Source organism: Ciona intestinalis, unplaced genomic scaffold (genome assembly GCF_000224145.3).
Source record: "Ciona intestinalis unplaced genomic scaffold, KH HT000043.2, whole genome shotgun sequence".
Classification (NCBI taxonomy): domain Eukaryota; kingdom Metazoa; phylum Chordata; class Ascidiacea; order Phlebobranchia; family Cionidae; genus Ciona; species Ciona intestinalis.
The window spans coordinates 27,526-47,047 of NW_004190365.2; the positions used below are offsets into that span (position 1 = coordinate 27,526).

Consider the following 19,522-nt stretch of genomic DNA (forward strand, 5'->3'; position numbering starts at 1 on the left):
TGCAGCAACAACAATAACCCACCCCCCTGCAGCAACAACAATAACCCACCCCCCTGCAGCAACAACATGAACCCATCCCCCTGCAGCAACAACAATAACCCACCCCCCTACATTCTCCAATGCGAACGCTTGAATAATCGGCCATTTCTCAATCTCAAATTTATTGAACTGTGATGTCATAGAGGTGTTTCTTGTTGAATAATAAGGAAACCCAACCAACCGCGACGACTCCAACATAGAAATAAAACTTCGGATTTTAAATTCCTCCAAATCTGACTCATCCTGCAATAATTAGACATTATTGTTTGTTTGTTTTAAAGTTGCAAATTGGGAATTTAATTAAACTAACATAACATGATTATCAACATCATATATTCCGGCGCCGTGGCTCAGTGGTTGGAAGTATCACAGCCACAACAAGGCTGAACGCTTCCACCAATATGGGTGTATATGTCCTTGAGCCCATTAATGACAACCGCTCCACCCCACCAGAATAAATAAGCTACATTCACCAACACATTATGACATCACACAATCCATGTTACGCTTGGACGGCCATGCGCAACAACTCGATTTACTAAATGTCCGTAAAGTTACGATTCAGCAGAAATTACAAATGCGTCATGGTCTAATGAACGGTATCTTACTCGTAATACAAACCGAACTCCAAAGTTTTTACTTTATTTTTTCTTGCAGCATAAGAAGACTTTATGCCACAGTTGGATATTACTCATTTGAGAAGATTATTTAATATTTTTGTCACAACAATCCATAAAAAATTTAAATTATTAATATTTCTTACTGTAATATAAATCTTAATTTATAGGTATTCGTGCAACTTGAAGCAAGAACTTTGAATTTACGCCAAAGTCGTCTTATTACCCCCAACATTTGGCATGTGTTACGATCTAACAAGCAGTATTACTTACTGTTTACATCAAAATCCACATTTACCTTGCATTATTGACCTTACGCTATTTTACTGCAATTTGCAGCAAGGGATTTCGGCCACAGTCAGCGATAACTCCCATACAGTGCAACTTTATAGCCTTTTATTTTTCACACTAATCAATATTTAAATAAATTAAACTTTTGAAAGGATTCGCAGATGCATTATGATGTCATAATGGCCTGTGCAAACAATGGTGCGTAACGAGTCAGCAAAACCAACAAAGTGCCGACTCATAATTAGCATTGTTGTTTTAAACACTCTATGACATCATAATGGAATTGTTAAATAATTAAACATCACAAAAGTTTAATTTTAAAACATTTTCGCATTATTCGGCTGTTCAGTTAAAAAAAGATATTTTAATTACACCAACATAACATAATAATAAAGTTTATGGCGGACCGCCATAAAAACTTTATTGCGGCAATCTGGACATTGTATTGCTGAAAAATATTAGGCAGAAAAACACCAGGTTTTTTAGCGGAAAATTATTTTTAAGTTTTCCATCACACCTGGCAGCAACTATATATTTCAAATCAATATTATTCACCTGGTGTTCCCCATCTTCATTGGGTGGGGAATATATTTGTAGATTCTTCCAATGGGCGATGTAAGGTAGAATATGGTTGTGCAGCGTCGAGCTACAATATACGGCAACACTGGATCGTCGAATCACAATTATCAAGTCTGTCGGAATATTTAAGATCGGGGAAATATTTAAACACAGTTTGTTGAGAGTATTTCAATACACAATCTTTAAAAAAGTAAATTAATGAATTAAATTTATAAACTGCCGTTCCTAACTGTAAAACCATCCTTAAATTAAACTAAATACTTCACAATTACAACAAACATTATTTGGATCTGATGTTCAAACATTCACAAAATCTATTCAAAACATTTCCCAAACCAAGAACTTGCAAATTGATAAAATTATTGATAAAACAAAACGGACAAAACTTAATAAATACTGAATACTTTATTTATATAAACCCAATAAATGCAGCAACATATAGTACTTTGATATAAATTACTAATTTACGAACTAATTTTATTAAAATAAAACACCTAAACAATATTTATTACAAAAACTATAATAAACGAAGCACCACCAAACTGAACCTACCGTCCAAATCCTCGTCTGGTATTCCCTCCCTGCAAAGCATGGGCCGGTTAAACTGGTTTAACAACCTCCCTGTGTTGATATATTTACCGTGTTCATTCAAGCGTGATGTGCTTACCGCATGTGGTGCAACTAAGGTAGGCAAACTTTTCTTTAAATTAATTTCGCTTTGTTTTAATAGAAATTTATTATAATCTGTTACAGGAATTTTTAAAACTCAAACTTTTCTATATTTTACATCGAACTTTGTTTAAGTACATTTTATTTTGTTCAAATCACAATCCACGGTTGGTTTATTATCTATTTGAGTTATGGCTTAATTATACTGTGTCATGGTTTTTTTAACAGCGACGCTTTTATTTGACATTTTACTTAAGTAGTTTTTACTTATATTATGTTTTGAAACAGTTGGTTTTCTGCTAACTCCCTTCTCATCGTTGTTTTAATTATTTTGGTTTTCACTACAATATTTTACAGTAAAATTCCTGAATGTGTTGATTGTTTTACCATAAGGGTGTTTAACTTTAGAACAATGACCATTATTACATAACAATCAACTTACTGTTCCAGTTGGTTGATTCTCAGATCATAGAAATCAAATAATAAATAATTTGCGAGTTCACGGCATCCTTCGTTATATCTAAGATGAAAACAAAAGATTAAAAAAACCTGACCACTTTAGAAAATTTATATTGATTAATGCAAAACATAGCTTTTGCCTCCACGCCAAAGGTTATGGGTTCAAGGCTCGATGCTGCCACCGTTGTGGGTGTATGTGTCCTTGAGCAAGACGGCGGGCATGAGGTGTATGAAACAGAACACCCGTGTTATAACGACTGTTGTTATCCCCGCCGTGCGATAAGTTACATAACCGCACCTGCCATCGATACCAAGCACGGCAACGATTGTATCCTCCGGGCCATCGGTGAGAATCGATTGAATGTTACGAAGTCGGCTACAGCTGAAAGTAACATAGAAACATCATTAAGTAATAAACTTCGAAACATAATGTCTTGCACAAGGACACGTACGCCCACAATGGTAGCAGCGTTGAGCCTTGAACCCACTACCTCTGGGTTACAGGCAGGCACGCTAAACACTATGCCACGGCACCGAACATATATTCCATTAACAACAGAAACAATATTGTTATTCTACTGCTTTTAACAGAAATGAATAATATATGTTTACAGAATGCAATCGAAACAATTATTTAAGATCTATGTCTTGCCACACGTGCCAACAATGGCATCAAGCAGTGAACCCGGTAACCTTCACCTTCAACCAAGCGCCCAACCACTTCGCCAAGGTGCCAGCCAAATGTTAATATTTATAAACTATTGATATATTCCCACCTAATAAAGGGGTTGAATGTTTGTTGTTGAATATTTCGTTTGCTTGTCGTCGTCGAGCGTTTCTTCATGCTCGCTCATGTGGAACTAACGTCCAAATATGGAAATAATTCTTTACCTGTGCCGTAGAACGAAGTAACTATGGTGACAAACAAATGAAGAGAAATTATTAAATGTGTTTTAAAATCATGAAAGTGAAAAGAAAGTTTTTGGCTTAAAAATTGAAAATTTTGTTAAAATGAAGTAAATTTACAATTAAACAATTCTCTTGAACAGCACAGCGAGAAAAGACAAAAAATTAATGCCTTTCGTGATCATCATATAACAGAGGTGGTGAAATTCTTTAATGGTTGCCAAGACAAAGTTTTAACAAATTATCGCAGTAAACACAATTTTTCGCAATAAAATTTAATAATTAAGATTTACATCGAAACTAATTATTTAAAGCAACGTCCCTCCGCTACAAATTCAGCAACATAAAACAATCACAACATTTTAAACAAACTTTCCGTTTCATCCAAAGTAGACTTGTTCAAATGTTTGTTTTTATTATTTTTATTCAATTTTATTTTTTCTTCTTTTGTTTTTTTCTTTTTGTCTTGAATTACAATTTCTTTAACCGACTGAAAATTTGCGTCAATTTTTTCAATGTTAACTTTTTGAATGTTTTTCCTTAAATTAGTCGTCACATTCTTTCCGGTAACTTTCGTCCGATTACTTTTTTTGCTGATCGTAAAAACGTTTGTCGAATTTTTTTTCCCTTGAAGTTTTTTCTTCAAATTCAAAATTTTCTTTTTCGCCATTTTTAATGAAAATCAAAAAAGTTTTGATCTGAAAATAAAGAAACAGTAGTTAACCAGAAATATAACATTCAACACATTATCACTAAACCAACGATAACAACAACCTTGTATATAAAGCTACCCACTTGACTGCGAGCATGAGGTAAACTGAAAATATTTGCAACATATAAACTTAACAAGTCCCTTTCGCAACAATACACACCACGTACGCAACCTTTTTTAAACATTAAAACGGCTTAACTATATAATAAACACTTAATTTTATAAAGGCCCCGAATTTCTTACAAAAAATTCTTCGTTCTTCTTAACTTTACTAAAAAATCAAAAAATTTTTCGTTTTTCTTGTCATGTGGTGAATGTATGCTATTTTTATGGTTCAGCAATTAAGACGTCATGAATGAGATGTTTTAGAATGTTTAAATCAATCGCTTTCAACAATCGATTGAATGTTTACGTCACAGTGTAAACACGTTTATTATTATGACATAAACAATAATACCCAAGTGTTGCACGTTTCACTTAAACTCAACATCATATACAGTAATTTAGAAATAATCTGGAAACACTGTTTTACAAACATTTGTTGAAAACTTCAACCGCTAGACGGCGCTACCGAAGCGCGGCAATAGCGTTACAGGGGACTTTCCCCTACGTTAAACCGACACCCCGATTAAATATTAAACATTCGACCAATTCGCCAAACTATTGTCTTTGTGACGTTTGGAGATAAGAATAAAAAAAAAAAACATTTTTAAATATTTCATAAAAAAATAATAAATACGGGCGATGTATTGTAAAAAGTTTGTTGTCAGGCATAACGTAATATTAAAACATAATATGAGGTTATTTATCTTTTTGAATACGATAACGCTGATCAGATTGATTAAAACAACGACGAGAAGAGAATTAGCAGCAAAATTACAGTCGTTAAAACACGCTATGGGTAAAAACTACTTGAATAAAAATATGTGAAATAAAAGCGTGGCTGCTAAACCAATAACGTCTGGAACATGCTCGTATATAAAATATCGTGAACTTTGAGCATGAATACCAATTTGTTCGAGTAAACACAAACAACCAGACAAGCGCTTGGTGACGCATTAAACATGGCTACTATACGTGCGCGCGGTATTTGGTTTCGGAGGTTTCGAGATTTTGTTGCAAAAAAAGAAACGTTGAGACGACGCGAGCGTTATTCTGTTGGTGCCGATGCGTCGATATGAAGCGTTTGCTGTTATTGCTCGCGTTCCATGCTTCAACTGCAACGTGTAAGTAATGTGTGTTGAATTAGTTATAATTAAGTAATATAAACCAACATTAAGACTATAAATTCACCTTAAATTAGCCGTATATACAGATTGAAGGTTTATAAAATATAGTTTTGCTAAACTTTGTCAAAACAGGAGTTTTCTCGAAACACAACGTTTCATGTTTTACATACATAAGTTATAATCACGTGGTTGGGTAATTCCAGTAATTATAATGATTGACGCGTAACAATGGCTATTATGACGTTTCAACAGGTTTGTTGAAGTCCTCGTGGGTATTTTTGGCAAGTTTTTTATATTTTGTAGATTTTGATACGTAGGTTTATTGGCGTAGTATGTGCATGTCACTTCCGGGTTGTGCGCGCTCAGGCGTGTATGAATGGTCGTCACGTGGGTACAGACCGAAACAAATTTGTTTCTATTTATTCCCATGAATACGATGGCGAAAATCATATAGCATAAAAAAGAGAAAAGAATTAGCAGCAAAACGAAGTCGTTACATGGGTTGTTGCTGCCAGCAGGCATGTCAAGTCTGATTAAGCTTTTCTGACAAATTTATTACAGATTTGTTGTTGTATACAGGAGGGCGTCTTTATCAAGGTAAATGAACTCAAATTATACGTGTAGGAAACAAGGTTGCAATAAAATGTAGCTTGGCTTTATTACAGCTATATAAGACTTATATATATCGCCCCGATGAAGACGACCTTAACATGACGTCGAAACGTCGTAGGCAAAGTAATACACTGCTTAAGAAAAACAATATATATGAGTGGATAAAACTAAATGTAGCACCCCTTGTGGAAGCGACCAGAATATAAAGTTAAAACATTTCCAAAATAAATATTGGTTTGTGAGAAGGATAATCAAGACGCGTGTGTTGGTGGGGGTTGTGGTTTATGGGGTTAGTGGGCGGTTGGTGGGGCTGGTGGGGAAATGAGAGTTGTGGGTGGTATACCTTGTGTGGGAAACTTGTTGTTTTTGGTGTTCGGTTTAAAATCGAGCAAAGAAATCGAATAAATCGACGCCACATAATCGATAAATGAGATCCCCCACCCTTGACAATGAACTTGGTGTTACTCCGCGTGCATGGCGGTGAATATATACTAGTCACCCATAGCAACGTTCATTATGACTTCACACATGATTTCCCTCACGATCGCCCGCGGCGGAATTTATCCCATCGACAATGGCGAAGATTGAGGAATAGTTAAAATACAAATATAGAATACAAGGACGAAACGGCAGTGGATAAAACCCGCTTATTGTATAAGCAATATGCAAATATATTCTTTCTATGAATTCAAACTACGTTGCTTATCTGTTACGTCACAATTGCGACATCGTAGTGAAATGTAGTGACGTAATGTGCACGTGATGTTTTCGTCCATGATGTCATAACTACGGAATGTTTCGACAGATTTTCGATGTGACGATGGAAGGGAAATTCCCGCTGGGAAATTTTGTGACGGAAAGTTCGATTGTTACGACGGAAGTGACGAAGTTGGGGAAATATTTTTGCCAAACTACTCCAAATACATGTGAGTGATGACGTAATAGTGAAGTAAATCTATCTTTTTGGTAAATACCGAAACGGTGCGAATATATATATATATATGGGTAACATTTATATTCAGTTACTTTTACCATTATCGCCCACGTTTACCATTTTAGCTATTTCTAAATTTGATAATATTCATATTGACTGCAAACTGCCCCCTCCCCAATAATTCACCCCAAATCAATCAATCCGACCCATCCAACCTCATACCGCTACAAGCCTACAATTATCTATAATTTAACCCGCTACAAAATCTACGGACCCATTTAAACGATCATGTTTCGTCTGCCAGACTATAAAGTGTTGGTTTTTAAAAATAAAGTGGTTAGTACAAGCCCATATAATGGGCAAGCTTAATTATGTGGTTATTATGATTACGAGACCGATTTATCACCTTTGGTTCATTTATTTATCTTCAAATATCAAACCTCCGCCAACCACGTGTTATATTGTTTGAATTTTGCGCCAGAATGTGACTCACTGTTTACACACCATAGCCATTGTTGGCATGATAATCGCGTTGTGACGTCACAGATGAATATGTTATCCATATACCAGGTTTGTGACGTATTGAATTCGCAACAATGAAAATGAATTATTTGAAATAAATTTAAAACAAAAATAGTTTTTGAATCAGAATTCGAGAAAATCGATTGGTAAATATTATTTAAGTCAAGCGGTTGAGGAAAGTAAATATATTTCTATGATAAATAATTAAATACAGGTTTTAATTATATACGCAATTTCCGTTTTTCGACCAATCTATTATTTATCAGTGCGTGGCTAAATTTAGTTACAAACTGAATTTATTTTAAAAGATTTTATCTGCGGTTGACGATTAATTAACTTCGGGTTTGTTGGGAATAATAAAGTTTCGGTGTAGCGGAAACGAAAGAAAACAAAAATTACAAATTGCTTCAACCCAGTGGTCACTAATGGGTTGTCTAAATTGTCAGCCATATATAAAAACAACCACCCATAAAGTTACATGCGTGGTAACTTGTAAGCGGGCAGAAGTTGTATAAAACACCCGTGTTATAACAGCTGTCAATGCCTTGGCATGCGAGGATAAATAAGTTGCATTTATTTATTTAATCAATTTTGTTGCTCAATCATCGATAAGCGACGTCTTTCTCATTATATTTGACCCAGGCAACAAGTGCAAAGGCCAATGTTTTAGGTAAATTTATTTTTATTGCGTTAAAGTTTTCCCCATATACGTCATCAATATTTGTTTATTTGATTTCTATTTCAGCTGCCAACCTCTGCACCATAACCACAGCTGTGCATTGGACCGAGGTTATATTTGTAACGGAACAATCACCTGTGGTGACGTCACCCCTTGTGACGTAGCATGCGACAGCCATTATCGATGCCAGCATACGTCACAATGCGTTGATAGGTCAACTATATGTGACGGTAACTCCTGTAACGGGTGTGTTGAAGACATTGGGTGGATGGGAGGGGTGGGGTTTAAGTGTATCAGGCAGGGGGCGCTATGTACCTTACCCCAACAATTGTTATGGGACAATGTAAAGGATTGTGACGATGGAGAAGATCTGTGCGTCATATCCGGTGAATACGGGGGGTAAGTTGGTTTATAACTCAATACGAGTTAATTTATACGGTAATGTGGGTTTGGCAGCCAGACTTATATAACGAGTTTTAACGACTGTTATTTCGCTTACAAGCAAATATTGCGACTAATTCTCTTCGTTGTTTTAATTATTTGGATATTCGATATCGCATTCGGAGAGGTAAATAACAAACACGTTATCATATAGTACTGGGGTAAGATGGGACACCTTTAGCACATAATATCCAAAAGATCGGGTTTTAGACGATTAACAACGGTCTATGGGAGTCGTGAGGATATGGTTTTATACTTTTTCGAAGTTTTTTTTAAAAGGTGTCCTATCTCCCCCCCCCCCCCTATTATTTTATCCCCACATATTATTCCACGCAGACACCCCTCCACCATCAACACCACGTTATGCCATCAATGCACCGACGGTACAATGCTGATCCCAATACCTCGTGTGTGTGATGGTGTGTTCGACTGTAGCGACCTCTCCGATGAATGTATGTGTTCCCACCCCTTACCTGTGTGCGGGGCGATACAACTACGGTATCCTATATTCGAACATATACAGTAAGTATCGGGGAAATTACACCGTAATATTATTGTATATATTTTTTGGTTATGACGTCACGATGACGTAAGTTGTTAAAGCGGGATTACGTAAGTCGTGACAACAAAATCTTTGATTGTTTGTTTAAGTTTTATAATTACGTCGACATAACTAGAATTTGTTTGAAAGTTTATTATTACGTCATACAGGAACATCAATCTGCATTGTGACGTAGGCCAGATGTCGTGCGGTGACCGGAAGTGTATAGCGCGCCACCAAGTGTGCGATGGGGTGGTGGATTGCATGGATTATCGCGATGAGAGGTGAATGGGTGTGAATATATGTATACGTGTAAGCTAAATGAACTTATTTATCCTCATGACGATATATGTTTCATATATTAAGGGGGATTCTAAGGGAGATTAACATGAATATATTATAACTACTATTAATCATTTTGTTACGTCACAGACCACCTTATTGTTTGGCAACAATACCTTGTGATGACGCAACAAACGAAAACATGATCAACCAACGATGCAGGTTCGTTTGTCATGTTTAATTATTCTAGACTGTGTAATTACGCGGTGGTTAGATCACTAGTCCCAAACTAGAGGTTATGGGCTCGATGACACTAATATGAGCGTATGTGTCCTTGGGCAAGACACTTAACGGCAATTGCTCCGACCCAGTGGTTACTAATGGGTTGTCTAAATTATCAGCCATACATAAAGACAATCACCCACAAAGTTACACACGTGGTAACCCATGTATTCACCCCCCACACACAACAGATGTAATATCGAATGCGAAAACATGGAGGGCATCGCGTGTGATGGCGGGGTCGATTGTCAGTCATTATTACGACATCATTACGTCACACCCATCGATGAATGTAACGGATACTGCGAGTCGCGAACAAACTTCGTTTGTGTGGATCGTCCCACCACTTGTGACGTAACAGTAAGCATTGCCATTCAACTATTATGATTGTTAACAAACAATCGATTTTTTTAATAAAAAAAATTTAGACAAATTTAAAATCGGATATGAAGTCATCAATCGCGCTCAACGCTTCGATGATTTGTGATGGGAAGATGGATTGTGACGTCACAGGGGTAGATGAATGGAATTGTTCTGATATTTATCGTTGTGTTGAAGACCCCGAGATGACGATATCTGTATATAAACGATGTGATGGAATAATCGACTGTTACAACGGGTCGGATGAAGTTGGTTGTGTCGGTAGATTCTACTGTGGCACCGTGGGTGGGAAAATGGTAGGTATGACGTCATTATGACGTATTTATAGTCATACACAGTGTCACTTAAGACTTTGAAAGAAATCTTTTAAAAACATAATATTTAAATGACGTGTATGTGGCGTATTTATGGCCACCGTGACGTCATGCACACATCACCATCATGTGTCAATTATTTAGGTATCGATTAAAGATGTTTACGTTTGCGACCAAATCTTCCACTGTGTTGATCAATCTGATGAAATGAATTGTACCGACGACAATCGCTTTTATTGCGTCAATAAAGATCCATTGTTCGTTCAAAGTTATCAGGTGATTGTTACGTCACAATAATTTCTGTGACATAATTATTTGTGACGCCACATTTTCTCTGACACCATCAATTATGACGTGACAGGTGATGAACAATAGGTTGGATTGTAGCGACGGAAGTGACGAATGTCCTGATGACCTCACAGAGCGTTACATGGGGATGGTGTCGTCCAATTATGACATCATAGCAAGCCCTGTGTTACGTGTGTTTCTTTGGATATTTGGAATAATTGCTACTGTTGGTAATCTGGTGAGTGTATGACGTCATAATGGTGTGTATGATCCATATTAATGAACCTTACGTCACAGGCGGTGATTGTTGGTGAGTTACGAAGCATTCCCGCGAGTTTACGTAAAGGTTATTCAGCCTCGCTGCGGACAAACCACATTCTGGTTTTAAATCTCGCCATTAGTGATCTCATTATGGGAGTTTATCTCATCGTGTTGGGGTCCATGGGGATCAAATATGGCGGAAAGTTTTGCGCCCATGCTAAACATTGGATGGGCAGTGGTACATGTCAAGCATTGGGGGTGATGGTGTTTGTATCAACTGAGACATCTGTCATGATTATGGTCACACTAACTGCGTTCAGACTTTATGCGGTTTACAAGGTAGGCTAATTGTATGGGTTGAATGTTTGCTGTTTTTATAATTATATGCACCGTCGCCGTGGGACAGAAATTAGGCAATTGGTTTTAACCAGAGGTAATGAGTTCAACCCGCGATGCTGGTGCCAGTGTGGGCGTGTGTGTCGTAGGTAAGGCACTTAACAGGCACGAGGTGTAAGAAACAGAACACCTGTGTTATAAGAACTGTCGTTGCCCCGCCATGCGAGGATAAATAAGTTACATTCACCCAAATAAATATTCAAACTCACATTTGTTTTTTTCAGCCGCTAAAATCGAAATTCCGACCGCCGGTAGGTGTCGCTCTCAGCATCGTTTCTTTTATATGGATAATATCCATAGTTGCGGCGCTCATACCCGCCATGCCACCACTACAACGTTTCTTCACCGATACTGTGCTCATGGAAAGTCCCTTCTTTCGTCACGGTGACGTCAGTTTCGCGATCGCTAAAACTTTTGTTCTAAAACTTTTGACCTTTGACCCCGCTGCTGTTAACCTCACAACGGTTCAAGTTAACATGGCACGAACAGCGACATCGTGGGACGACCTTGAATCGATAAAGTTCGCCACTAAACATGGGGTTGATCTTCAAGACATGCAATATTACTCCGGGTGAGTCACCCAGTGGGTGGAGTTTGTATTTTTTTCAGTCGCACGTTGGCGCTTCTGAGTTGACCTGTAAAATTAGGCCAAAAAAGATAACTAAGTGACGTCATATATTAGTGACATAATCATAGTTATTCAGGAAAAAATAGCATAGCGAACATTAAACTAACTGAAACAACGAAGAGAATGGAATTAGCAGCAAAACCACAGTCGTTAAAACCAGCTATGGGTAAAAACTACATGAGGAAACTTGTCAAATAAAATCGTGGCTGCTAAAACACATTTTAGAACGACACACTGTCCGCACAGATTCTACAACGCCAACAGCGTTTGCACGCCCAAGCTCTTTGTGACGTCACAGGAGACGGGATGGGCTTACCCGATTGTGACGGCAGCTTTTAATTTTACCGCGTTTGTGTTTGTTGCGTCATCATACGTCATCATCTACGTCAAAGCGCGTCGATACGCGATGCACTTCGATATCAGTTCTCCCAGGGTGATGCTACAACATAGAGGTAAGATATTATCAATGTTTTGTGTTTTTGGGCAATTGCTCCAGCCATGCAGGGAGAAATAAGTTAAGTTACTTAAATTACACTAATTACCTCAACCCCTCCAGCCATGCAAAGGAAGATCATCAGATTAATCGTCACCGACTTTTGTTGTTGGGTTCCCATCTCTATCACAGTGTTCGTGAGGTTTAGCGGGATCGAGGTTCCCGATATCATGTACGCGGTATCTGCGGTCGTCCTTCTTCCGCTGAATTCCGCGCTGAACCCGATCCTTTACTCCGACTTTGTCGATGGAATTCAAACCAAAGTCCATCGAAAGTTTGCAGAGAGCGCGAGTAGTTTATATAGAAGATCACGGACATTATCATTACGACCATCTATTACAGTGGAGACCAATCTGTGACGTGTTGTACAAGTTATTGTGTTTGTTGTGAAGTTGTAGGGTACTCATGCCCGCTGTCAAACTGTTATTAATATTTTATTGAGAATTAAAAATTCGCATGTGAAAAAAAATAAAATTACCTAAAATATTTACCCGCGAAGTTAAATATGTGGTAAAAATACTTTGCAATTTATTTTAAAAACATATTTATTTTACAGTAGTTTAGATGTTAAAAATGGTACAACTCTATATCTCTACCTTGCGGATTTGTTACATTAGAGTGGAGGAACAACAAAACCAGAGTGGAGGAACAACAAAACACCGGGGAGTGATCTATATCGAGGCCAAGCATGTTAAAAAGTGAAAAAAACAACAACATTTGTCTAGTGTGCAACAAGTAGCTTAAGAATGTTTAAAAACTATATTTAGTTCACATTTCTTAGTTATTTAGTTCACACAATTAATAAATTTTAACTCTGTAGCGAACCTTGCGGATTGTAGTTCATGATGCTATTACACGTTAGCTGGCGCCCCGGAGTTTACATTCATCCTGAAATCGGGGAGTAATATTTTCCAACTCAATTTATTACAAAATCAATAATTTTATAACCTTTAATTAAAGCAGAATACATTAACGTAAAATCACAAAGCTGAAACAAAAAATTAAGTACGTACGTTTTACCATAATTTACCAACACTTTTCGAGTTTGGAATTCTCGGGGTTCTAGTGTCACGTGATAACTGATGTCACAAAGACACATAAAAACATTATAAACCGCTTTAAATTTTTACCGTAGGGGAGTGTGAAGATTTAAAATACCTTTATATGCTGCATTTTTGTTAGTCTGATCACAAATACTCAAATCTAGTATATTTTTATACTTTTTTTTGTAAATTTAGTTGCAAAATGTTCCCAAAACATATACTTACCAATATTTCATAAGTTGTTGATAACCGCATAGCATATACATAACCTAATAATTATTGAAGCACCTTCTAAACCGCCTCATTATCTAAACTGCTGTATTTACACCCAAACACCCCGTTACTTTGCTGTAACCACACACACACATCTATACCAAACACAACACCGCTGTTCAGACGACGCGAGGATTAATCAGTTTTGCCGTGAGTGCCTTTGATTACAAATGATTAAAACGACGCCGTTTCTTCGAGCTTAAAGTTTGTTTATAAACATTATAAGCACATGTGTCGTAGTTTAATGTGACAAGCTGCGTAAAGGTTTATCAAGCAAGTATATTATGAGTGCTAATCATGGCATGTCTGTATTGTTTTGAGAATGTTCAATTTAAGAATAAGTTATTTTTTTAGTTATAAATATAGAACTTAATATTTTATGAAACTACTATAGTTAATGTATTAGTTTGTTGTCACAGCTATATTAGTTAAATATAAGCTGTGTTATTGTAATCAAAAGAATAAATAAATAAAATGCAAATATTTTTGTATAATTTACATCCAACGCATTACTTTATATTCAAATGCATGGGGTTTACAATCCTAGAGTGAAGCATATTCTGATATTTAGGTTAGAGTTGGAACATTACCTAAATACCCAGGGTGCTACAACCCATTAGTGAACTCACTAACCAGCCATTACATTCTAGATGGCGACGGTCGTTTGTTTCGTTTGCGGCAACTCCACCTCCGAGTTGAACGTCTCTCCTTTATTCTCACGAAGCCAACGTACGCATCACAATGCCCCTTTCTTCCCGTTCCTCGAATACCACGACCCCGCCCCCGGCGCCTCCCCCATGCAAGATGATTGGTCGGTTGACGCTTGTTTCGTTTGTAAATCGATTCTTGCGCAACAATGGGAGTCGTTCGAACGAGGTAGAATGCCGATAGGGAAACGACTTTATTGGTTGAAACGACCGAGTGGATGCGAGATTCGACAACCCGTGTCGCAGGTGTGTGATGTCATAATGCTGTGTTTGTGATCAAACAATGATAACATTGTTGTCGGCATAATGTAATATTAGTAATAGCTTTTTCCTTTTGTTTATTTTCCACCAATGATGTCTCTCCAAGTTGAAAATCAACGAAACTTCATAATGTAGTTGATATCTGTTGTTTCAGATTGAACTCGAAGAAATATTAAACGAACATTCTCGCGATAATTGTGATGATTACGCCACAGATGAAGAAGATGGGAAATCCCCCATTCCGAAACCACAAGAACAACACGACGAACCACCCCAAATATTCTGCTACTCGTGCGCTAAATCCGACAAAGATCATCCGTCGATGTGCCCGGTGCATTGCCAACCATCGTACGAGCAGCTAAGAACCGGGGTTCCTTACTATCCTACCGTGCTGGACAAGGAACCATCGAAAGGAGCTAAAGTGATTTGTAACTCAATAACTTTCTTATGCATCTCGTGCTTGCCTAAGTTTACCCCAGAATGGCACCCTGTGCAAAAAGATTTTCTCCAGCAAGACCCGACGAAGTCCGTCCTCCCACGAATTCCGCTTCCAGAGGTCGTGTTATGTTATATCTGTGGTGGTGACGTCAGCACCAAGTATAACGTGGGTCTGGTCCGAACGTCTGGGGCCACTGGAGGGGTGACGGCGGCGTTAACATCACGTAAACCTATCCTGGGGTCAACCCCCCTAACATTTGGGTTCACGTATTTGTGCACCAAGTGTTTGTCAGCGCCGCCGTTTAACGATAAAGTTTGAACATTGGAGGGTTCGGTTTCTAAACTGTTGTTCCCGGGTCAGGAGTCGATATTAGATTTGTTTATAGTTGCCTAACATGGGTATGCAGGATCTGGAATCAATTATAATACATTATGTGACTATGTGTATAATCTGGTTGGTGGTTGTACATGGTATAAATGTATGCCAACATAAAACACAGGACATAATGTTAATTTCCCTGTCACAATGTTACCTTATAAAAACATTCAACAATGCATTATAATGTATTTCCGCTTATGTGGGCAACACTGGTGTGGGCAACACTGGTGTGAGCAACACTGGTGTGGGCAACACTGGTGTGGGCAACACTGGTGTGGGCAACACTGGTGTATTAAATATTGTAACTGCCATGTGTTAAATATTTCATATAAAATGTAGTCAGATATTTTTCCATTAATTGTTGCGATTGTTTCGTCGTATTAACTTGTTTTGTCACTACAGGTATTATGACATAATGTGTAGATTGTGATGTAATAATAGGTTAATTATTCTGAAACAATTATCTGGTGAAAAGTTCGTTGTGACATCACAACTATTAATTATGACATCACAGAAGATGTTTCTACGCTTGTTTTTATTGGTCGGAATTATTTGTATAACTGGGGGTGAGTTTTGTTTGTTTTTGATAAAAATTTGAAAATAATTAAAATATTTTATCCAGGTGAAAATGTGGGAGCTAGTAATAGGTAAGTGACATCATAATGTGTGACATCATAACTATGATTATGACATCATCAGGCGTAAAAGTCCAAAGTTCCGCGGCAACGCGACGATAAACGAGGAGAAGAAGAAACTTCCACCAGGAGGCGATATAGTGAGCGACGTAACGAACCAATCAAATCAATTTAAAGCAGGGTTGGAGGTTATTGGGAATATAACCAACCAATCACAGCCCACCATACACGCCACGCCCCCTTCAACAGCCAATCACGATCAAGCAAATACAACTACCATAGAAATAACAACCCAACCACAAACGACCACTAGAGGTGAAAGTTTGATTTTGCTGAGTCGGCGTTATAACTTTGTGATGTCATTACAGCTCCTGTGACATCATCAACAGCGCCTGTGACATCATCAACAGCGCCTGTGACATCATCAACAGCACCTGTGACATCATCAACAGTGCCTGTGACATCATCAACAGCACCTGTGACATCATCAACAGCATCTATGACATCATCAGCTTCTGTGACATCACAGCCTTCCAGTATGACATCATCAACACTACCTATGACATCATCAACTGTGACATCACAACCACCTACTATGACATCATCAACTGTGACATCACAATCACCCACTATGACATCTTCAACACCACAAACAAACACAACAATACCTACTGTTCCCAAAAAACAAGGTCAGAAATTATTTTAAAATTTTATGAGTTTTGTTTGGTAAAAAATTTTTGTTAAAAAGAATAAAAATAGATTGTGTTATAAGATCTTTATTAAATTCAGTTTTGTATCCTTAATATTCGCAGGTGGTGGAATATCTACGGGTGTCGGGGTTTTACTCGGTGCGATAAGTGCTGCCGTTATCATCGTTATCTCATTCTTCGTTTATAAATACCAACGTCGGTTCATGCACGCTGCTCGATTCAGGAGGTTGCAAGATTCACCATTGGTGGGTAGTATGGATGGTTGTGTCGTAGCGACTGTCGTTATAACACGGGTGTTCTGTTTCATACACCTCGTGCTCGCTTACAAGTTACCACGTATGTAACTTATTTATCCTCGCATGGCCGGGCAACGACAGTCATTAAACCATGTGTGTTCTGTTTCAAACATCACGTACTCGCTTACAAGTTACCACGTATGTAACTTATTTATCCTTGCATGGCCGGGCAACGACAGTCATTAAACCACGGGTGTTCTGTTTCAAACATCACGTACTCGCTTACAAGTTACCATGTATAAAACTTATTTATCCTCGCATGGCGGGGCAACCACAGTCGTTATAACACAGGTGTTCTGTTTCATACACCTCGTGCCCGCTTACAAGTTACCACGTATGTAACTTATTTATCCTCGCATGGTGGGGCAACGACAGTCATTATAACACGGGTGTTCTGTTTCAAACATCACGTACTCGCTTATTATGTATGTAACTTGTAAAATCATGATACTTCTGCCATAATCATATTTCTGTATGGCTGACAATTTTGATATGCTGTTAGTGACCACTGGGTTGGAGAAATTGTCGTTAAGTGTCTTGCCCAAGGACACATACACCCACAATGGTAGCAAACCTTGGACCCGTATCCTAGTTTAATGGCTGGCGCTCAATTGAACAAACCTACTATTATGTCACAATCATACTTACTATGATGTCACAATGTTCCCAGGATGAGTTCGATGAACTAAATGGAGCCGACGCGGTTTACGCCGAACACACCGTGCCCATTCGTCTTCGTGTGTGATTTATATGATATCTATGTTACTGTTATATGATATCTATATGCACCAAACTTGGGGTGGCAGGCTTAGCCTAGAATTTTCTACACTACATTATTCAGTAAACATTACAACCAATAAGTTAGATTTGTTTCACAGGATTGTGTGTCTAACTATCCCTGCCTCCCCTATGTTTTTAATAGTTTGACACCTGTTATGATATCTATGTTACTGTTATATGATGTTATTCTTTCTTCAATATTTGATGAAAAGTTTAAATCCATGGTGCTTGGTCCTTCCTTGCCTTCCACCCACAATCATATTTGTGTGCAATTGTATTTTACTTCTTACTTCTTGCACATTTGTTGTGTGTTGTCTTGTCGTTGAATAAAATGTTTCAGTAGATTATGTGATATCTATGGTTGCTATGTATGTGTCGTTAGACCGCAGGTTATCTTGGCCGGGCTGTCAAGGGAAGATCTCCCATCCATTACCAATGAAGCCGTTGTCGCCTACTTTCGGGGAAGCTTCAATATCTGGTAAGGTTCATGCGGTAGCACCTTGGGTGCTGGGGTAACCTACATTCATATAGAATAGAATGTGCATATACAATGTTGGGGTAATGGGCAACTCTGGTCTAAATCCCAGGTCCCATGACGTGCCTCACTGTAGGACCTCACCCATATAGAATAGAATGTGCATATACAATGTTGGGGTAATAGGCCAACTCTGGTCTAAATCCCAGGTCCCATGGCGTGCCTCACTGTAGGACCTCACTCATATAGAATAGAATGTGCATATACAATGTTGGGGTAATGGGCAACTCTGGTCTAAATCCCAGGTCCCATGGCGTGCCTCACTGTAGGACCTCACTCATATAGAATAGAATGTGCATATACAATGTTGGGGTAATGGCCAACTCTGGCCTAAATCCCAGGTCCCATGGCGTGCCTCACTGTAGGACCTCACTCATATAGAATAGAATGTGCATATACCATGTTGGGGTAATGGCCAACTCTGGCCTAAATCCCAGGTCCCATGGCATGCCTCACTGTAGGACCTCATCCATATAGAATAGAATGTGCATATACAATGTTGGGGTAATGGGCCAACTCTGGTCTAAATCCCAGGTCCCATGGCATGCCTCACTGTAGGACCTCACCCATATAGAATAGAATGTGCATATACAATGTTGAGGTAATGGGCCAACTCTGGCCTAAATCCCAGGTCCCATGGCGTGCCTCACTGTAGGACCTCATCCATATAGAATAGAATGTGCATATACAATGTTGGGGTAATGAACCAACTCTGGCCTAAATCCCAGGTCCCATGGCGTGCCTCACTGTAGGACCTCATCCATATAGAATAGAATGTGCATATACAATGTTGGGGTAATGGGCCAACTCTGGTCTAAATCCCAGGTCCCATGGCATGCCTCACTGTAGGACCTCACCCATATAGAATAGAATGTGCATATACAATGTTGGGGTAATGGGCCAACTCTGG

General features: G+C 38.3%; 3 protein-coding genes and 2 long non-coding RNA genes across 9 annotated transcripts in view; 2 read left to right on the forward strand and 3 right to left on the reverse strand.

The window, feature by feature from the left end:
* The window catches only part of LOC100186224 (uncharacterized protein C20orf194 homolog), a 12,804-nt gene extending 8,543 nt beyond the window's left edge, over nucleotides 1-4,261 (reverse strand). The window contains exons 1-6 of the mRNA XM_026837975.1: nucleotides 3,431-4,261; nucleotides 2,953-3,036; nucleotides 2,638-2,715; nucleotides 2,079-2,107; nucleotides 1,503-1,639; nucleotides 104-282 (exon numbers count right to left, since the gene is read on the reverse strand). Coding sequence (XP_026693776.1) covers nucleotides 104-282; nucleotides 1,503-1,639; nucleotides 2,079-2,107; nucleotides 2,638-2,715; nucleotides 2,953-3,036; nucleotides 3,431-3,498 — 575 coding nt within the window. The 5' untranslated portion in view covers nucleotides 3,499-4,261. The remainder of the gene's footprint in view (nucleotides 1-103; nucleotides 283-1,502; nucleotides 1,640-2,078; nucleotides 2,108-2,637; nucleotides 2,716-2,952; nucleotides 3,037-3,430) is intronic.
* Nucleotides 4,262-5,175: 914 nt separating this feature from the next.
* LOC100179149 (low-density lipoprotein receptor-related protein 2-like) lies at nucleotides 5,176-13,045 on the forward strand. Its single transcript, XM_018815183.2, has 14 exons — nucleotides 5,176-5,498; nucleotides 6,919-7,039; nucleotides 8,315-8,647; nucleotides 9,026-9,211; nucleotides 9,401-9,514; nucleotides 9,663-9,734; nucleotides 9,986-10,154; nucleotides 10,223-10,471; nucleotides 10,634-10,765; nucleotides 10,851-11,015; nucleotides 11,075-11,377; nucleotides 11,659-12,005; nucleotides 12,309-12,514; nucleotides 12,619-13,045. Exons 1-14 carry the CDS (start codon nucleotides 5,450-5,452, stop codon nucleotides 12,912-12,914), a joined length of 2,742 nt encoding a protein of 913 aa, XP_018670728.1. The 5' UTR covers nucleotides 5,176-5,449; the 3' UTR covers nucleotides 12,915-13,045.
* Nucleotides 12,042-13,913, reverse strand: LOC113474925. The gene is made up of 5 exons (XR_003396644.1): nucleotides 13,824-13,913; nucleotides 13,381-13,443; nucleotides 12,605-13,226; nucleotides 12,379-12,501; nucleotides 12,042-12,069 (listed from the first exon to the last, which is right to left on the reverse strand). It is a non-coding gene; the product is annotated as an uncharacterized LOC113474925 (long non-coding RNA).
* On the forward strand, nucleotides 13,887-18,429 carry LOC100175237 (flocculation protein FLO11). 5 transcript variants are annotated; one of them, XM_002125612.5, is made up of 8 exons: nucleotides 13,900-14,021; nucleotides 14,522-14,824; nucleotides 14,994-16,222; nucleotides 16,279-16,303; nucleotides 16,356-16,606; nucleotides 16,660-16,980; nucleotides 17,104-17,246; nucleotides 17,968-18,429. In XM_002125612.5, exons 3-8 carry the CDS (start codon nucleotides 16,159-16,161, stop codon nucleotides 18,040-18,042), a joined length of 879 nt encoding a protein of 292 aa, XP_002125648.1. In that variant the 5' UTR covers nucleotides 13,900-14,021; nucleotides 14,522-14,824; nucleotides 14,994-16,158; the 3' UTR covers nucleotides 18,043-18,429. The 5 variants fall into 5 exon arrangements, with proteins under 5 accessions (XP_002125757.1, XP_002125648.1, XP_004227015.1 ...); XM_002125721.4 differs by lacking the exons at nucleotides 16,279-16,303; nucleotides 16,356-16,606; nucleotides 16,660-16,980; nucleotides 17,104-17,246; nucleotides 17,968-18,429 and having other exon boundaries at nucleotides 13,887-14,021; nucleotides 14,994-16,058; XM_004226967.4 differs by lacking the exons at nucleotides 16,279-16,303; nucleotides 16,356-16,606; nucleotides 16,660-16,980; nucleotides 17,104-17,246; nucleotides 17,968-18,429 and having other exon boundaries at nucleotides 13,966-14,144; nucleotides 14,994-16,058.
* Nucleotides 17,182-18,029, reverse strand: LOC113474926. The gene is made up of 2 exons (XR_003396645.1): nucleotides 17,946-18,029; nucleotides 17,182-17,277 (listed from the first exon to the last, which is right to left on the reverse strand). It is a non-coding gene; the product is annotated as an uncharacterized LOC113474926 (long non-coding RNA).
* Nucleotides 18,430-19,522: the final 1,093 nt, after the last annotated feature.

Excerpts from the sequence above, each read along its gene's own strand:
- LOC100179149 (XM_018815183.2), top strand. The coding sequence starts at position 5,450 with ATGAAGCGTTTGCTGTTATTGCTCGCGTTCCATGCTTCAACTGCAACG. Across the intron at positions 8,648-9,025 it reads ATATCCGGTGAATACGGGGG|ACACCCCTCCACCATCAACA; the intron begins GTAAGTTGGTTT and ends TATTCCACGCAG. Across the intron at positions 10,766-10,850 it reads TGTTCGTTCAAAGTTATCAG|GTGATGAACAATAGGTTGGA; the intron begins GTGATTGTTACG and ends ATGACGTGACAG.
- LOC100175237 (XM_002125721.4), top strand. The coding sequence starts at position 14,522 with ATGGCGACGGTCGTTTGTTTCGTTTGCGGCAACTCCACCTCCGAGTTG. Across the intron at positions 14,825-14,993 it reads TTCGACAACCCGTGTCGCAG|ATTGAACTCGAAGAAATATT; the intron begins GTGTGTGATGTC and ends CTGTTGTTTCAG.